This window comes from Synchiropus splendidus, chromosome 12, assembly GCF_027744825.2.
Source record: "Synchiropus splendidus isolate RoL2022-P1 chromosome 12, RoL_Sspl_1.0, whole genome shotgun sequence".
In the NCBI taxonomy this organism is placed as follows: Eukaryota; Metazoa; Chordata; class Actinopteri; order Syngnathiformes; family Callionymidae; genus Synchiropus; species Synchiropus splendidus.
Genome location: NC_071345.1, coordinates 8638370 through 8657648, shown reverse-complemented (window position 1 = coordinate 8657648; position 19279 = coordinate 8638370). Strand labels below are relative to the sequence as shown.

General features: G+C 41.2%; 2 protein-coding genes across 2 annotated transcripts in view; one reads left to right on the top strand and one right to left on the bottom strand.

Annotated features, from left to right (window-relative positions):
- Window positions 1-258: 258 nt before the first annotated feature.
- Window positions 259-12460, bottom strand: snx3 (sorting nexin 3). The gene is made up of 4 exons (XM_053881693.1): window positions 12267-12460; window positions 3212-3307; window positions 2804-2928; window positions 259-946 (listed from the first exon to the last, which is right to left on the bottom strand). Exons 1-4 carry the CDS (start codon window positions 12426-12428, stop codon window positions 841-843), a joined length of 489 nt encoding a protein of 162 aa, XP_053737668.1. The 5' UTR covers window positions 12429-12460; the 3' UTR covers window positions 259-840.
- A 732-nt stretch (window positions 12461-13192) lies between these two features.
- afg1lb (AFG1 like ATPase b) overlaps window positions 13193-19279 on the top strand; it is a 29237-nt gene continuing 23150 nt past the window's right edge. Inside the window, exons 1-2 of the mRNA XM_053881048.1 lie at window positions 13193-13301; window positions 13450-13685. Coding sequence (XP_053737023.1) covers window positions 13199-13301; window positions 13450-13685 — 339 coding nt within the window. The 5' untranslated portion in view covers window positions 13193-13198. The remainder of the gene's footprint in view (window positions 13302-13449; window positions 13686-19279) is intronic.

Sequence of the window (19279 nt, the reverse complement as noted above, 5' to 3'; positions counted from 1 at the left end):
TCCCTCAAAACCATCGCACCCAAACAATTTCAACAGCACACCCAATGGTGAAACAAAACAAGAGGGAGGATGGACTCGGATGGGCCAGTGGTGACCACAGTGGTAAGCTTTGGAAATATTGAAAAGAGGCAGAAAACAAGTGGACCAGAAGACTAGAACCGACACAAAATCAGATGTGGCATTGGGGTGAAGAGTGAAGGTGGTCCACCAGCAGTCGAAGGAGATAAAAACTCACCAATGTGCTTGTGCATGTGAACGTTTCACCTGTTTTATTGGAAAATCTTCAAAATAAACAAAAATGGCACAGCAGTATACAAATCTCAAAATGCATATCGCCTGTAGAAATACTGCACTTCCCTCTGAGTAAATCTGTCCTCCTTTCTAGAAAATCCTCACGATAACTGCACAAATTCACATGTCATTGTATAAAGTGGGGGTGAGGAGGCGATTTTAAAGTCACCGTGTCGAAACATGCCAAATACAAGATGAAGAACTTGGCGGTTCTTCCTAAGAGCTTTGCATACATCAATCACTCGTACAATGTTACTTTATAAATGAATATATTCAGACATAACTAATGATAAATACAATATATATATCAATGTTAGTGGCTTTTCAGACATAAAGAGAAAGGACTATAAAATTCTTTCGACCATAGAAGTGTCATGAACATTCTTGAGAAAACGAACAAATTGCGAGGTGAACTAAAAAGAAAAGAGGGCAATGATCTGTAGTAGTGAGGAGTGCGGTTGTCACTGAAATGTTTATCGTCTGACAGGAACCTGGAGAGGTGAGAAGAGCTTTGGGTTGTTGGGTCGGGCCGAGCCATTCATTGATTCTTTAAGCTTGTCTGACTTTGGATGGGGTGTAGTTCCTGTCTACGGACTCCTCCTGTAGGAACATGTGCAGGCACCTTTCGTTCTGGGCCAGAGGGTGACCGGCCACCCTGGAACACAAAGTAGACAGGAAGAAGACGTGAAGAATATCAGAAAACATATCAAGAGAGGCAACTTTTTTTGGAACCACCATTCAAGAATTTTATCGACAGCCCATTATCAAAATGTATTCTTATGTTATGTGGCTTCACTATAAAGGCCCATTTATGCTCAACGTTTCTTACGGATCCGGACGGAGCCTTCTGATCATGCGCTACGTTTATCTCGTCCATATTTCTGCCATTTTCCACAAAGCTTATGGATATAGACCAAATGGAGCAGTACCACCGGAAACAGTGGCGGGAAGAGTTGCTGTTACAGCTCGCTACTTAGCTCGAATGAGACATAAAAGACATAGCAATGGCGGAAATTCTCCGTCCTCCAGTCGAGATATATTTAACGGCCTCACCGCCTCATACAACGTTGCCTCCGTTTCTCTCTTTTGTGCAAGTGGTCCACACACTATCACAACCTCTTCCACAGTCACCATGTTGGTTTTCGGGTTGTCATAAACGTTTGACTCCCACTGGTGTATATATTGAAGGGTATTAATACCAACATAAAAGAGCGCATGGAAGCATGTGATCAATAATGGCAACGTCGCTTGAAACAGACGGGTATATTTTCGTACATAGAGGGATCATAAATGGGTCTCAAGGAGACAACCACCATGTTAAACATGTTATACCTGCTGAGAGACACACTGCAAAAACACGGTTGGACATTTACTGAAATGGGAGCGTGGACAACATACAGACGGGAATACACACATAAATATCCCACAATGGCTGTCTGTCCTCTCAGACATTCTTGGTCCAACACTTGACACTCACTGTACCTTCTACATAATAATTTCTGATCCTGCCTGGTCTATTCAGTCCCTTGTGAATGCAAACTTTTGGACGGACATACAAATAGAATTTGAAAATGAAAGTAGACTCTCGGACTCACTTTGCTCAGATATTTGCAGTAAACAAATCTGTGGTGGCCATTCTGAACAGATTACAATTTAAAGTACAAAGTCAAGAAGCACAAGTCGGTCTGACATTTGAAATTACTTTCCATTCTCCTGGCGGTTAAATGACTCAAGTAATTCTTCCGCAGCATCTCCGGCAGAGCTGCGCTGACACGAGTCGCCCGGGTGAGTCAGAAGACCTCGACCACAATAATTTGCTGCACCTGAGACCCAAGAATTCTCAAGTAGAAATTTGATATACGAGTATCCTAACATTTTGTGAGTCCTTAATATTCTGTCACAGATCATAACCAGGCCAAACACAGGAAGTTTGGGAGATGTTCAGGTAGCATCCCTGGCTGTTTCCCTGAAAGCTAGACGTTTTTATTTTCGACGCATTTATATTTTAATAGTCCAATCACAGCAAAAACAGAAGTCCCGTAATTAAAGCAGAACAATGGAATGATCAACAGGTGCTGCAAAACTTTCTGGTCGTCTTGAAAACCATATTTATAGCCTTGAAATGGAACATTCCGACGCAACACATTTGCACATGAAACAAAGATACCGGCCATGTCTGCAATCAAAGCAAATAATTAGGATCGCATTGTAACTTTTTTTGTTCATCGCGTGAACACGGGGACCGCTGGATCAAAAATAAACAGAGGTGCACATGGCAACCCTGGCGAGCTGTAATTTGTGCTGCAATTATCATAAATTACACAGCCAAAATAAAACAAATGTAAGAAGAACGATGTACACTTTGGAACTCTTCTCGTCCTTTTGTCAGTCAATTATAAGAAATAACTGTCGAAGACAGCGAGAGCAGCTCGCGGAAAGTGAGAAAGTTTATTCGATTATTCTCGTGAGTTAAAAAAGCAGAGGCGGCTGGTTGTGACCTCGCCAGGCTTACTTGTTGAGAAACTGCTCCAGACCCTGTCGCCGCTCCTCGATGAAAGCGTCAGCAAATATTCCGTCGTCCCCTCTGAATGGAAGCTGTCGGATGAGAGCTTTTCCCGGGAGAGGTGGGACCACCACCTGGAGAATCAAGCCCACACAGCAAAGTGGCGACGGTAATTAAAAGCCCATTAACCACAGGACTGGCACCCAACAACAAAACCTATTTTTACGACGAAAGCTTTCAACTCTAAAAATAGTCGTCAAAGTGTAAGGGTTTTTACAATCAACTCCAGTCAAACATGCAGCAGGGAATACATTGAATTACAAAACCAGTTTACAGTTTGCCTGACAACGATCAGCAACATTTGTTGAGAAAATTGTTAAAACAGCTTCTGCGAGTTGCTTCAGCAGCGACACTCACCTTGCTTTCTCTCTCCAGCTCAGCCCTCAGCCACTCAAAGTCACTGTATCGCCGACGAACGCAGGACTCCTTCAGCTTGAAGATCGGCAGGTTGGTCTGTGGACGCACACAACGTAATGAATCTGTCATGAAAAGCCCTTTGTTCCTCATGTCTTCAATGAGTTACTGCATTACTGCAGTACTTTAAGGATCAAACTTGATAAAACAGTGGGGTGTTTTCAAACCAAATGTTTTGACTGAATTTGATCTTTCAATTTTACGATTTTGAGATTGTTTTTTGGGTAAACTGGGTAAAGTAGCACAACATTCCACAATATTGTGACCAACATATTGTGATGAGAATCGGATCGTGAGGTGAAGTACAGAAATCATTCACTCCACAAACTGTCATAGAGTTACATGAATTTGATTATTTGGACTATGATCACAGGAGGGGGGAGGTGAATGGGTTGACTTGTGCATGGCTCCCTTTTACCATGCCAAGTTCTTCTTTCTGCAGGTCAAACCACCGGCCAAGTGCGGCTACAGTGTATCACAATCACACGGCATTGTATGAAACAGGAATTGCTATTTATCGAGCAAATTTAATGCTGTGATTTCTCTCATTATTTGTATTTAAGAACAACCTAGTTCTCAACATGATTCCAAAACAATTTTTATGACATGCTTTTATTATCTTTTAAATATCCCAGGGTCAGTGATTTGTTTTTGCGACTAAAACTACAAAAGGCCTGCTAAATCCTGGCGGGATTGTTAAGGCAAATGACAGAGTGAAAGGTTGTTTTTAAATCACAGCCTTGTGATATCGACTTGAAAAAAAACAAAAAAAAACTCTTAGGAAATAACCGCCCTGAATAGGAAAATTGAAACTGGCCTCCAAGTTCAGTTACGATCTGCTCACCAAGGTCTGTGGCATTCAGTGTATTTTGATATTTTTTTGTACAGCAGAAGTGCATAGTTCTAAGTTGCTGTTGACAAGCACTCGAGAGTGAATTTTATTTTTTCTAAAAAGAGATGTTTCGACATTGACGGAGAACACTGGCGCAAACAGCACATCCCAGCACAATGCCAAAGCTCTTCACTACTACTGACATCACATGGCCATCCCATGACAATGAAGAAACAAGGCGGGAGTGAATGAGAGTTTTATTGGCGCGCCACATTCACAGAAGGTCAGAATTCATGGATTCACAAGAGCAATTGCGTAGGAAGGCGCTGTATGAATACGGCGATGAGTCGCGGGTTGATCGATGAGCTGCGACGCTGCCCTCAGTCCAAACTACAAGGCTGAGTAAATGGCAGAACAAAAAGCAAAGAAGTGGGTACACACAATCATAAAGGACAAGGAGAGAAACCAGACAGAGGTATAGGGATTCATCTGTTCTCCGAAGCATTAATCGAGGATAAAGAGCAAGAGTGGTTTTTTCGGCCAACATAGTTTTTTTTTTTCTTCCTGCTTCAATTTTTTTCTTTATTTCCTTTTGCACTGAGATAACAAGTCATATTTCCTGCCCTTGAGACTCCACTCACTGAGATTCAATAAGAAAAAAAAAAAAAACATAAGCATTCATTTTCTTTGTTCTCTTCCTTCCTTCTTCAAAGTTATCGATCACAACATTGCACTGAGGGAAGTAGAAACTCTTGACAGAAATCAAAGCAGGTAATGTATGTTTTGAATCAATCCCGTGACTATTTTGTGAAATTATCTTTTCTATTTTTACCTGTGCCAAAGTTATGCTTGTGACAGAATTGGTTGGTCTGTCTGTGTTCAAAATAACATCTAAGGTTATGTGCGGATTTCTATGAATTTTTCAGGAAATATGCGAAATGGGTCAAAGTACATATGATTTAATTTTCAATCAATCTCTTCACCGCTCAAGTATCCATAACTTAATTTCAAGTTGCCGTCAGGTGAAGTTATCAAGGCGGCCTCTCTCTCAAAAGCTCACAGGAGAAGTGGATTATCTTAGCTTTATCGCCCCAGTACTCCAGCATTAACTCCACTTTCCTCTCACCGTCCCCGCTGAGTAATGTTACCTCACAGCATGGAGTGCCACAAAGTTAATCCCCCACCACAACAGATCACAGTTACAGGTAATCTGCCACCGCCGTGACTCTAATCCCATCATGTGCACACAGAAAACACTTAACCTCACGTAAGCGCACATGAAGTATGCATGTTCAGGTGTTAAGTGGGAAGATTTGACCGGTTACACAATGTAAATATAATAGCCCCAAGCAAGTACACGCTCTCATGTTGGCCAAACAATGAAGTGAGAGTAGAAGCAGAAACAGAAAGTCACCTGGCCTTCCAATCCAGTCAGACCCTGTGATTAAGAGATTGAGCTTGCGGGACAGGGGGTGGAACGAAAATGACAGAGGTGAAAAATGAGAGGTCTCACTCTCATACACACACACAGAAAGAGGCGGTACGTGAGAGTTCTTCGAGTCAAAGATCAGGTTTCTGTGGCCTCTGTTCTCTTCACGGCTGGTTAGAGGTTGGGACCTGGGTTTCTCAACTTACTGGCCCTAGCAGTGTTCGGGACATGGGACCAGTCCACGCCCAGTCAGGTCTTAGCATTCATTAATGGTCTTAAATGGCACACTTTGCTTATCTCGCTTTCTGGAGGAAACGTCTAAAGAATGAAGGAAACTAAGCAGAAAGGACAAAGAAAATCACCTTTCAGGCCAGTAAAGACTTATGACTCCCTTATGTCACGCAAATAAAACAACTATTCAAGCATTAACTTAAAAGAAGGGGGTTGTTCCCACCCTTCCAGCAGTTTAACTCTAGACTTCACTGACCATATAACAATGGGCTTTAATCTTACTTTACATACATCCTTATACCTATTAGTTAAAATAATATATTGCATGTAGTTAGTGTACTAATTTTGCAAAACCTCCTGGATGAGCATGTTATCAATTTTCAAGTGCTTTTACAATAATAGGTAACATAAATAAAAAATATATTCAATGCAAATATTATTCAAATAAACAACAACTTTTGTCTGGAAATACACAAACAAATACACATCGGTAGGAAGGAGGTTACAACAGGAGGAAATTCTACAACAGTGGAGTTGAACTATGGAACTACAGAGTGAGCAGTGAAGTGGCAGTCCAACCATGTACCAGTTTAAAAAGAGAAGCGGTTATCAGCAGTTATGGGAAGTGGGGTGTTTGACGTTTCGTTGGGTTATGGTATCGGTTGTCTTTGGATGCATCAGCCAGTCGCCTTAATACTAATATAGTAGTATATAGTATAGACAGTTCAATGTGTGATTTGTTGTATAGCTGTATATAGATTAGGCGACCTTATGTTTGGTAAATTAATGGGTGAAGGGTGGGATTAAATAAGTGTTACATCTTCTGACTTCTTTTCAGGTGGATACTATTACTTTGTAACTACTTGTCTGCCTTTTTCTTTTTTTTGTTTATTGCTTATTCCAAATAAACTTACCTAAAACAACTATGCAAGTATAAATCTGTTTTGTATAAACATAGCTCCTACCCATCAATTTCATACTGATGGACGAAGCAAATCTAACTAATCCTGAGTGATATGATGCCCAGATCTGGTCATCTGAAGACAATTCCAGGCAAGTATGACGACAAAAAAAGACGACTTCAACTGCATAGTCAAACAGAATCATGAGCACATTCCAACTCCAGCTCCCTTACCCTTGCTTTAAATGAGTCATGTGTTGAAAGCAAGGCTTTAGTTGATAAAAGCATATCTCCTTCCTAAGAGCATAAAGCTAGAGATAGCAGAAATGTACCCAGTCAGTTGCCAATCCATTACGACAGACGTACTAGGTGAAGGAAGGCTTCTTGCCAGGTTACTATCCATTACTGGGGAATACGATCTATAGGCAGATTCATAATGTGTGGGGCTGGAAACCTCAGCTTCATTGAAAAATGGCTTGAAAAGAGACAGGACCCTTAAAACCAGGCAGCGGAAAGAGGGAGATGCACAAAGATCACTCATCTACTGCAAAAATAGTTCAAGGCCACCGCGCATTAGCTTTTAGCAGGATGGATCAAGTCAAGTGCGCATCCTAAACCCCCTCCCATATACGCCTTCTATTTTTCAGAAGAATGGAATTAAAAATGGAAACATAATACGTTCTCATTGCATCATATTTTAAAATGGGGGAAGACGCCAAACAAAAGGTTTGAGGGTCTTTTGCGCTCGCTTCTCCACGTACTCTCTCACTGATTCCCTTGCTCGCCCAGCCCCTGTGGCCTGACACCCCATCCTCTCTCCGAGCTGGCAAAAAGCTGCTTTGTTGCCATAGTATCAACTCCCACTTTTGATACTGTCATTTCAAGTAGGATATGGTACCCTTGATACAATATGTTCCCCATTTCCATTAAAATAGTTGTCGAAGAGGATGCTGTAGACTTTGGATTACACTTGACTGTGCCTGACAAGCGCCCCCCCTTCACGCAAAGCAACTCCCCCATCGCTCCCCATTTTATTAATGACCAAAGACCCCAACTCCAATGCCCAAATGGAAATGAGAAAGAAGCGTTGGGAGTGAAGGAGGGGCGGCAGAGAAAGTGAGTGAGATTGAGAGACAGACCATAAGAGCCCTTTTATCTGCGCTGATCCATAAACAAAGTAAAACCCAAAGTTCACTCCTGAATGTGCTCTCCACAAGAGATGGAGCCAAAGAGAAGAATTCGGAACGGTGACACTGAAATTACTCACAGGATTAACATTAATTAGCGAGTGATAATCAAACCAGCAGCAATGTCAACATTGTTTACTTATACTTCATTTTAGCTGGCTAAAACGGCAAAAGTCAGTTGTAATATTATAATAACCCAAAAGACTGAGGACGAGAAATTAAGGCGCACCCCAGTGAAATTAATTTGTCAAGACTGAAACTTAAAAAACTTGACCATAAATTACAAAACATTCTAATATAGCTCACGTCCTGGTTCAGACGAAAAGGAAAGTACAAGATTTTACGTGTAAGCATGAAGAATTTTAAATTACTATTTACGGTATTTAGCGCTCCCATTTTAAACATGTGGAGGAGTCTCACCAGTACTATGACAGTAAGCATCTTCTCAGGGCACTTCAGTATCATCAGGGCTTGATATACATCCAAAATCACAACACTAGAGAGGAGTAAGTATAAAAGATCGATTGCAGAAGTAGTAAACGAACAAGAAACGCTACACTGACGAGCATCAAGACTAGTGACATATCCTAAAAGTTATTCAGTCAACAGGATAAGCGCTACAACTAACATTTGATCACACAGACCTCTTTGAAGAAATAGACTTGTGACAATGATAAAACCTACCAGTGTTTGGCTGCTTCTGTTTAGGATTGCTTTTCTTCTTCTGAACATCATATCCAGGAAATCAAATAACAGGCTCATGCCAATTGACACACAGTGAGAGAGACTACACAGAACAGAGGTCCAAGAGGACGAAAAAAAGCGTGTTACAAAAAGAGCATTTCAAGTACTACCAGGGAAAACAAGACATCCGCCTTCATTCAGCATATAGACTCACCTTTCCGCTCATTCAAAAGCCAACTGAAAGCAGTATATTGAGCCTATTGATTGAAAAAACAAACGGGAGCCTGACTGTAAACAAGTGACTACTCAACTTGCGTCACAGCCAATACAAACATTTGGCTTCTCCTCAAGAAAATCTGTATTCAACTTGTTGTACCTCAAAGTCTGAACATTCAGACGCCGCTGGCCAATCGAGCCAAAACGGAACATTGGTGACCACAGTAATTTAATAATGAAAGGCATGGGAGGTATCGTCAACCGAAGAACTCCCAACAACAGCACTGTGAACGAGGTGACGAACCGCTCACAGCTCAGAATGACATTGGGATAAGTGGGCTACAGGAAGAAAGCTAGTGAGGGGTGGCTTTATACCCTCCATGGGTCTGGGGGGGGGGGAGTGTGGGTAAAACTGGGGAGTAAATGTTCCAACTCCCCCACACCTTGGCCTGTTTTATTCTTCTCTCTACTCAATGAGGGGATTAGGCAGACTCTCTCAGTGCGGCCACAAGCACTCACTCGATATCAACACTGGACAGCGTCAACACCAGAATGTGGTTTAGAAAAAAAAAAAGTGTACAGTGAATTTGGATAACAAACCTCTACATATCATAGACCAAGAGACAAAGTAAAGAATCTGCATTCCAGGCATTGGAACATTGTTAGCGCAACTCTTAGGGTGCAGCAGCAAAGTACTTCTAAAGGAAGCTGATGAATAGAGAACGCCGAGTAGCAAAGCAAAGTTGACACCACGTTTGTTGAGACGAGAGGGATGCAGCGCTTCTTCTGTGGTCTTATGCAAAGCAGGGTCACTCCGGGCTCCGAGGTGCACAATAATGCTGATTACACGCATATGCTAATTATTACACGCTAATCAAGTACAGTAGCCCTTTACTCAAGTAACGGCTGGTGACGGCTTCACTTCTCTCGCCCATTTCTTTGCGGCAAAAGAGAAAAAGCTATAAATACTGAAGTGCTATTAACTAATCTGAACCCTCCAGGACACTAACTGAAGGGGTGTCAGTCCGCTGAATGACAATTTGGAGATAAGAGACCAGGCGATCAGATAAGCAGAGCAACTGCCTCATGAGTCTTGTGAGATTTCTGTGTAGCGTGGAAAAGCTGAGCTAAACTTCCAGTCCACTTTCATCAACGTAAAGGTCATGTGCTCCAGTTAATACAAAACAATTTGCTCTGTTAGACCCGCATCTTAATATGACTATTTAAAACAGCAGGTTTCGGTGCATTAGAGCATTCAACCATTGTTGGTGAAGGGTGCAGTTGCTCAGCTCGCATAGCCTCTTTTCTGTCCCAGACAATCTATATATATGATTCAGATCGAGGGACTATTGTGGCCACGGGGGGCCATTAAACCGGCATGAGGACATTTCAGAATATTTGTGCGTGACATGCTTAACAGGGATTAAGAGGAAGTATATTGTGAAAATATCTGTCGCTCATCAGATCAGGAAAGAATTTTGTAAGTTTGAAAATGTCCTCCAGAAGAACTAGGCTGATATAAGTAGTTGTTTGAATAGCTGTTGCACATGCAACATCTGGAACCACTTTGGCTAAGGCTCCTCTGACATTAACACACTTCCCTCAATGGATCTTTACTAGTTTTCAAAACCAGGAGATGGTGGATAACAGAAGACAAAGCAGGACGACAGTTTTATCATGCAAGTCTTGTATGACCATCACACTTAAAGTAGGCAACCTGGCACATCTTGAGTGACATTGCTGATATTATTTTTTTCTGTTCTTGACATTGATTACTAGTAGAAACCTGAATCGTGGTCTGTTCTGACAGACAACAATTAAACAATCCACTTGTTATTGCTTGCTATCCGTGTCTAAAATGATGCAGAAATAAAAAACAAAACATGAGGACGACTCAAGTCAGAACAAAGCTAAATGGCTTTATTTCCTTCCTCAGGAGGCTCACATGACAGGGCTTTGACTTGGCTTTGACTGATCAGGAGCAGACAGGAAGTAAATAACTGCTCAATTTATTTACAATTTATTCTTGTCCACCGCAATGTCATGTTAGTTTCACTATATTGTACTGATATTGTCTCTAGGTCATTTGTAGACAACAGATTGCAAAGCCACTTCAACGGTTGTGTAGTCGCACAACAAATTCACACTAGTTATCTGTAACAATGTGGAAAAAATAACCACCGGATATCTTTGTGTTGTCAAATTGTAATCGGACCTAAGGTTGCAACAAGTCGTCGACACAGTTGACTATAAATCGAGTTGAGTAGTCGTGACATCGTTCTCTTAACACAACCCATGGTAAGAGGAGAAATGGCTGAAGCTACCTGACGATCACAAGCTAAAACATTGAATCAAAAAGGAGACATCAAAGGACTCGTACCTTTCACACAACATTATGAGCAATTAAAATTAAAATAGGCAGTTTCAAAAACACATTTAACACTATAGAACCGTTACATACATTGTATTCTAACTGGTAAACTAATTGTTAACCAAGTTGGTGACAAGTCGACTAGTAATATAATCACTACTTGCAGGCCATGTGGCTTAATAAGTTGCCTCTTCTTCACGACACCAATTTAAATCCATAAATGTTTAGTTCCTTAAAGAAAACAGGGGTTGATTTTACAATACATAATTTTGAGGGTCAGAATGTGCCTGACACAGATTACTCTATGGACACCTTAAACCAAAAGTCCAACATGTGACATTTCACACAAGGCATTAACAAGACACAGGACATTACCATTTTACACACTGGTTTACAATTAACTTACACCACACTTTCTGACAAGAAAAGTATTTGTCCACACAGCAAGTTCTCCAGAAATGGAGGAGGAAGGAAATTTGTCATCAATGCTCCAAAAAAAACAGAAGTGTGTCCTGGCTGCATTTTCTTGACACCAACTCAAACCATTATCAATAGAGATTATTATCCAGTAAAAAGTATTAGTTACAGATTCTGCCCAAACACATTCATATGATGCATTTGAATGCCAAAATGCTCTTCTGGTCCTTGATAACAAGGATATGGATATGAATCAATTGTAAATGAATTACAGTTATATTCCCCCGTGACGCGTTTGAAATTAGTATTATTTAAAGTACGAATGCTACATGGAAACCAAAAAACTGGTGTAAACAAACGAGTGCATGTACCAACGACGGTTAAATCAATTGTCAAATGATGCGGATATGACAAGATATCCAACCAAAGCACTACAATATTTTCATTGAACATTGTAGAACCGAGATTTATATCCAGTTGGATTGTCTACACACATTTGTGTGTCTACAGCTACTTTAGCAGGATTAGCGTAAAAATGACTGGGTTGCTAAGGCAGGTGATTGTTTTAAAGCATAAACTATTTCAAAATCAACCATATGGTCCGTTGACCATAGCATGTGTTCAATGTAAATGTGATGGCTATAACAGTGATGTCAGGAGATCATAACTTTTTTGACAGCCATTAGCTCAAGTACCATGCTAACGACGTTAGCATCCGGTTCTGGCTCACCTTCAGTCTGACTTCGTAGGTGGTAAACCTGCCCCTGCCAACCCCGATGGTCTCCGGGTTGCTCACATCAATCTCTAAGAAATTACTCGGAGGTCCATAGGCGTCATTTAGGTTTTGTGGCTTCGTAAAAAGCCTCCTAGTGTCGGCTATGGTGTCAGCCATTTCTCCCTGTCCTTTAGCTGTTCGGGATTGTGACAAGTTAACGGGTTTAGCAATATGTTCTTTCCGCTTTCATATTTCAAAATAAAGGAACTATGTTTACGATCGCTACAAAGGATTGCATTTCTCATACACCGAGGTTCACTTGTTCAAACGAGAATAGATCACCAAATATGTTATAGTTTCATGTTCAGTCAAAATATTTAATAACACATTGGATGAAAAAATATACTTATTAACCTAATTTCCGGTATGATTATGTGGCAAAATATTTTAGACTTGACATCTAAGGAAGCGGTACTTCCGATCAGCTGACGTTCAGCTGACACCTCGGCCTCGTTTGTTTATACCATTTCGTGGGACTGTTTTTAAATGCTATCGGTGGATGTGTATTTTGAAAGTAAATGAATAATTTGATATAAAAGTGACATTTCTATAGGCGCTACACGATGCACACTTCATAAACAATATTAACAATTATTAACAATCGGACTTTATTAGGCTGAAATGGTTCACTGAAAACATATAAATAGTCGCGTAATGTATATGAAATAGTTAATTCATAAAAACATATACAATCAACTTCATGTATTTTGATTGCACAGGAACATATTAAATAATAGCTATTTCGGCATTGTCGACTATTGTCATTAAAGGATTGCTTTCAAGTAACATGTTTTGAATTGGACACTAAATGTTGAGGATTACGTAAAACTGTTCTTGTCAATAAAGATTTGTGGATTTTTTTTTTAACAACCATGATGGCGACGCGCATGCTTCCTGTTACAGCTACTTGCTTCCTGAAGTATTTATTAAATCACCAAGTTTTTACACGCAGGACATTTTCGTATTTGGTTACTAGTAGGAATTTACAAGGTAAAGTTTTTCTTTTTTTGTGGCCACAGCGGTCGTGTTCTTGTTTGAGTGACGTAATACTGGTGTTTCATAGCAACGTTTGATAGTACTGTAAACTTTGCATTAGATTCGCCGTATTTTATCCCTTGTATTGACGTTACTCCTCAAGGTTACGCGAACAGGAGAGGTCACAGTACATCCACACCTCCGACGCCTTGCAGTGAAACCACAGCACAGTATGAGGACCTTGTTACGTCTGGGTCGCTGAGGAAGGATCCTCTGCAGCAGCATGTTCTCCAGCAGCTGGTTCTTCTGCAACACAAGCTGCAGCACTACAATAACAACAGCTACCTGAAGGCACAATCCCCAAGAGAGCTCAGTGATGCTGGTGCAGCCGATGAAAAGGTAACTGTCAAATCAAGGTCATCATAACTTTAACTCACATTTACTATTTTCTTCTGTCAAGCTACATGGCTGGTGCTCAGTCTTGGTTTCATACCTCCCAGTTTGTTTTACAAAGTAGTTAATAGTTGTTTTGGAATCTTCCTGTGAGGATTATAAAAAAAAAAAAAAAAGTAGGGGGTTTAAACTGAGTTTTCCTCGTCTTAAAAGGATGAATTAAGCTCTTATTTATTTCCCCAAGAAAGCATGCCATAAGTTGCCATGGTGATATTTTCCATGCAGCGAATACGCTCTCTAACAGGCTTGCAGCCAGTGTTCGTCTTGTTTCTGGTCAGTCAGAGGACACTTTGACCAGATACCAAAATGATCTCTGCTTTTATAGATAATTAAGATTTTCAGTTTTGTCACATTTTGGTTGTTTTTACCAACTTATTAGTATTACAGTGATGTCAATTATTATTAGTTAAGTATGCTTTTTACAGTCTTTTACTCAGTGTAACTCAAAAATGTAACTTAACATTTCGATGTAGTACAATTGCAGTCAAGGTTAGATGTATAGTGTAAACGTATAGCTCCTAAACCTATGTATTTGACATCAACTGCTTCGACTTCGAGTGACTCTCAAAGAATAGCCATTCCGATATACAATTTTTTTGTGAATATTAACATTGCACACAATGTCTTCCTTAATGTGGAGCAGGGATGCATCAGCCGTAGAGGATGGCATCCACACTTACAGTCCTAAAATATGTTTGTTGCACATCGCATTTCATTTTCTAAGTGCTAGATATGGTCTCTTTCCTTCTAGTCATTCATTTGTGTGTCATATAAATTTGTATTATCCACAATTATGACTTCAAAACTTCATTTGCACGGTCAAGTATTGTGATGGAGCGGAACAATGCTGTCAGTCGAGGACCTACATCCATATACAGTGTAACAAATGAGCTGTGGATCACTGATTGAATTGCAAAATGAGGCTTAACATTTTCGTTAAATGACATGCTACAATTAGACTCACAACACCAAACTGTTTTAATCATGTTGTTTTCACTAATGTGTCATGTGGTTGATATAAGCTTCAATGCAGTGCAGACACAACCGTGGTTCAACTCACACTGTCATAACTCTAAAGATGAACTCATATTTCTCTACCATGTCGGACTCTGATAGAGTATTTTACAGTATCCTAGTGTGCTGTTGAATGATATATGTATTTTTTTAATGGCAAACAAGTGAGCCTTATGAGGTAGTTAGGCTTTTGGTCTCAAGATGTGGCGCGGCCTCATAATCTTAGAAGCTGTCACATACAGAATTCATTCAGTTAGGGGTTTGAATCTAAACATTTGAGCTCAAGTGGATGTCTGCCTCACACTAAAACTCTAGATCCGTATTGTCACAAAAGCAACTTTTAAGCAGCAAATATGTTTTGGTAATATCACCAAACAAATGACACACCCCCTTCCCCAGAGCTGATGCGTTGGTTATAGTGTTCCATTTCCATGGGGGTATGCACTTGTTTACAAATTGTCAGTGTGGCATCTGGACTGTGATGAGGCCTTGTTGACATGCAACATATGAGCGGACTTCAGAGTCCACTGTACTCCAGTCGTATCAGTGGTGGTGGCCAGGGGGCTCAGGTCAAAGGGAGGGTAGGGGTCTGGGAAGTGTATTGTGCATGTGAGTTTTGGAACGGCGTACTGTAGGGAGCTGTTGTTGTTTTTAGGTCAGGGGAGCTGACTGTCTCGTACTGGCTGGTGGGAGTTTTTTGTTGGTTGGCTGGCACAGACACAGAGATTTTGGAAGGCAGCGGGACAGACCTCCCGCTGGGTCCGTCCCAGCACCCCTCTCACTCTCTCACCGTCCCCTTGCAGTAATGAGGGGATCCCCATTATCTGGGCCATTCTTGTCCTTTTTGCTTTTGATTCGGAACTCTGACAAATACTTTGGTGTGAGGCTATCAACACCGCCCCCCCTACTCCCTTTGCACCTTATTTCTCGTCTCACACACACACACTGACTGGAGAACTTGCGCAATTATGGTGGCTTGAACCGGGTCATACCGCTGTCCTCTTGGTGTCTGTTCTGGCTATGAAAGTGCCGCCATTGTCCTCACTAACTGACCAAGTCTGTGAGCAGAGTACACTTGACTTAATATTGACCCAATGTGGCGTGGTTTTGCGGATGGTCGACCAACAATAGGCTATTGTTTTCGTGGGAGACAACCTCTTCAAGTCATCAGAGATTCCTCTTGTGCACTTAAGCTCCCAAAATCTGTTAAATGCCACTCTGTGATTACATGATATACGAGTTTAGTTATAGCATCCATTGTGTGGTCTTGTTTGAGGTACCAGGTTTACAGTATCCTGGATTTATGATGAAGGAATACTTTTTGTTTTGCTTAGTTTGAAAGCCAACATGTCCAGTCTGTGAACTTTCAGCTCATGTGCCATTCTGCATTGGCGTCAGGAGGTGAGGCAAGGCCACAGAGTTCTGCGAGACGGAGCCACTGAGGGACAGCCTTGTCCTTCTCCACTCTGCCATAGCCCAATGGCTGCCAGCCTCCACTGACAAGTACCCCACCATGCCAAAGGGCAGCCTGGGAAGTCAGGGAGAAGTCACACACTGTTATGCCAGAGCGGACAGGAGAGGCTTGTTGCTCTTCCAGTGTTTTCACTCCCGCACAAGCGAGAGGGGGAGAAGGGGTAGAGGATGGTGGGGTTGGGGGGGCGATGGGGTAATGAGGAGCTGGGAGAGGGCACAGAGAGGATGAGTAACAAGTTTGTTTTTTCACTTAGTTTTCAATCAGCCACTGTCTAGTCTCTCCAGAGTCAAGTGGTCCTGGTGCAGTGGACACCAAGTTCAGTTCTGAAAAGTAGTCACAGAATTAATTCTGAGGATAAGACTCGTCTTTGTAGTCACTGTTGCCTGGTTACACATCAGACGGCAGTGTCAAACACAAATACAGAAGTATGCAGTTTAATTACTCAGGCGTCGTATAAAGGGCCAGTAGTTGGTGTCTCACGGCAAGAAGGTCATGGGCTCGAGTCCTGCTGGAGGCGTACTTGTGAATGTAGGTTTCCACATATCACTCAGGTTTCCTCCCACAGTCCATACAATACAAAGGTTAATCAGTTATTCTTATTTGTCTGAACTTCTGAGTGTGTTAGTGAGTGGTTGCCTGTCTGTGCATGAGGACTATGTGTTGTCAGGTATGTTGCGATATCCATATCCCGATACAGGAGTGGTGATACAATATATATTGTACATACATACATGCTATATATTGTGATACTGTAAGTTCAGCAATACACTGTAATATGAACCATCATTTTAAGGGGGATAATCGGATACGGCAATACAATATTATGTGCATGAAAAGAGTCTATTGTTATGAGGTCATGTCCATCAGTTCAATTTTGCAGTCCAACACAGGACTGAATCGCTCCCGTAACTAACAAATAACTCCACTCGGCAAAAAGAAAACATTAGCATTAAACATGTCCCAAATGCAGCAGCATGTATAGTATCTATGTATTAAATATCAATATAGACAACATAAAATATCAAGACGATATTTATCTGTTCATATAATTTTTCTCTGTATTTCTCTTTCCTCTATTTCAAAGGTCCTTTTTAAAAAGTGTGATGTTTTAGTTGAATTTTAATATTTGAAATAAAGTTAAATAATTTTAATCTGTATTATAGATATTTTCTATGCTTTCCTTTTCGAAGGGAATGTTTCTTTTTCATGATAAAACTGCGAATAATTATTTTGAATGATTCTGTTGTTGATAGTAATGACTGATGAGATCTTTAAGCACACGTTGAAATGTTCGGAGAGTGAGCCAGGAAGTGGCGCTGCAGCGGTAGAATAATCTTCTGTAGAAATCATCTCTCTCATTTGAAATGAATCGTTTCAGAAGTTTCTGCCACTGAAAACATTTGCAGGAATACGATCCGACTTATGAATTCATCACTTGTTTTGAAGCAGTCTCACTCCGTTCACATAGCTTGGGACTTTCTTTAAGGATTTTTTTGCTGCTCAGCTTGGTCTCCCAGACTTTTTTTTGAAGCCAGGACCTTTTGATGATAGGAGGCAGGCAGCACAATGACTTCCAGCAGCACCTCAATGCAACAGTACCGTATCACAATTAGCAGCGCTAAACAGCCTGCACAGACAAGTCCAGTCCATCTCGTATAGAGCCTCATTCAGTCCCCTCCGTTTTGTCTGACAAATCCCCCCATTGTTCCTCTGATGATGCTTTTCTTTCGTGGGAACCCTGGCTTGTCTTGTTGATTAGATCCCCTTTGTCTTCCTCCCCTGCAGTGGGCCAGTCTGGAGAATGTGAAACCTCACACTGTAGTGGTGGCTTAATGCCTCTCCATATTCTGTTTATTAAACTGTGATTCCATGATTCTGCATTATGTAGGTCAGCAGCTACATATGGGGAACGTGATTTAAATGTGGCGCCGAGTGTTTTCGTCTGTCGGGGTCCCCCCTGGAGATGTCGAGCGAACTTGTTTGCTTAACTTTCACGAGTCATGGTTCGAGTCCTACCCGTCATTGTGGTGATAAGCCTCCAGTATTTTAAAGACTGCACGCTACATTGTCTAAATCTTGGAGAGCAGAAATGTTTTTCAAGGTGGAACATTATTTAAAGTGAGCAGGTCATAATTTTGCAACTTCAGTGTTTCTACAATTCTGTGACTGCTGTATTGAGTCTGGCCTTAGAGCCTTTATTCTTTTGAAAAATCGAAGCCCAACTTTCATGCTTTCAAACTTGACGATTTATTCAGACGAGTTTATTTTCATCAGCCAAGAAATAGGAAGTCACAAATCATCCATAAAATCAAACCCACTTGGCCTCTCAGGTGATCTGACATTGAAAGCTTCAAAGGCGGGTTGTCATCTTTTCTCCACAGACACCCATCACGCATTTTAAAGTCACTGCTTAACTGTCTGTGAATATGAATGATAGTAGTGCCCCATGACCCTCACTAGCTGGGGAGGGGTTGGGCTGACAATGACGGTAAAAGTGAATAGAAGTTGCTAGCAGAAGTGTATTTTTTTCAGTTGGAAAATATCTTTTCTGATGATGATTTCACTTGAAATGTGTCTGTGCTCATCTGCCACTTTCTTCCTCCCTACTTCCTGGAACCTACATCAGTGGCTGTCATGCTCGAATACGAGGGTGTTGGACAACTGAAGCTCAACGAGCTCTTACTTAAATTCCAAACATGGGCACCAAGTTGAACTTCCTGTCCTATAGACCCATTTACAGTCGACGTCGCCGAAGCATGCGCTTCCATTTGAGAAACAAAAGTTCCTCTTTGCGGAACTTTTGTTCAGAAGCAAAAATTGATGTTTGTTTCCAGCGTTAAATATGTCTGTTTGCTGTGTGATTGGTTGTCAGAACCAGTATTCTAACCGTGGTCTGATGTTGTACGGGTCTGGAATCCTTCTGTAATCCGTCGCTCTGTTATTGCAGAAAAAAAATTGCCATCTTTTCTTGATCCTTCTCTCATGTAGCTTGAAAAACACTTTGTGCTCCATGAATTCTGTTGCCAAAAGGTGCACACACCTGTTCATTCGT

Bases quoted from the DNA above. Each gene is read 5' to 3' on its own strand.
- snx3 (XM_053881693.1), bottom strand. From the start codon at position 12,428: ATGGCTGACACCATAGCCGACACTAGGAGGCTTTTTACGAAGCCACAA. The intron at 3,308-12,266 runs GTGAGCCAGAAC...GTGCGTCCACAG, and splicing joins CCTACGAAGTCAGACTGAAG to ACCAACCTGCCGATCTTCAA. The intron at 2,929-3,211 runs GTGAGTGTCGCT...TTGATTCTCCAG, and splicing joins AGCTGGAGAGAGAAAGCAAG to GTGGTGGTCCCACCTCTCCC.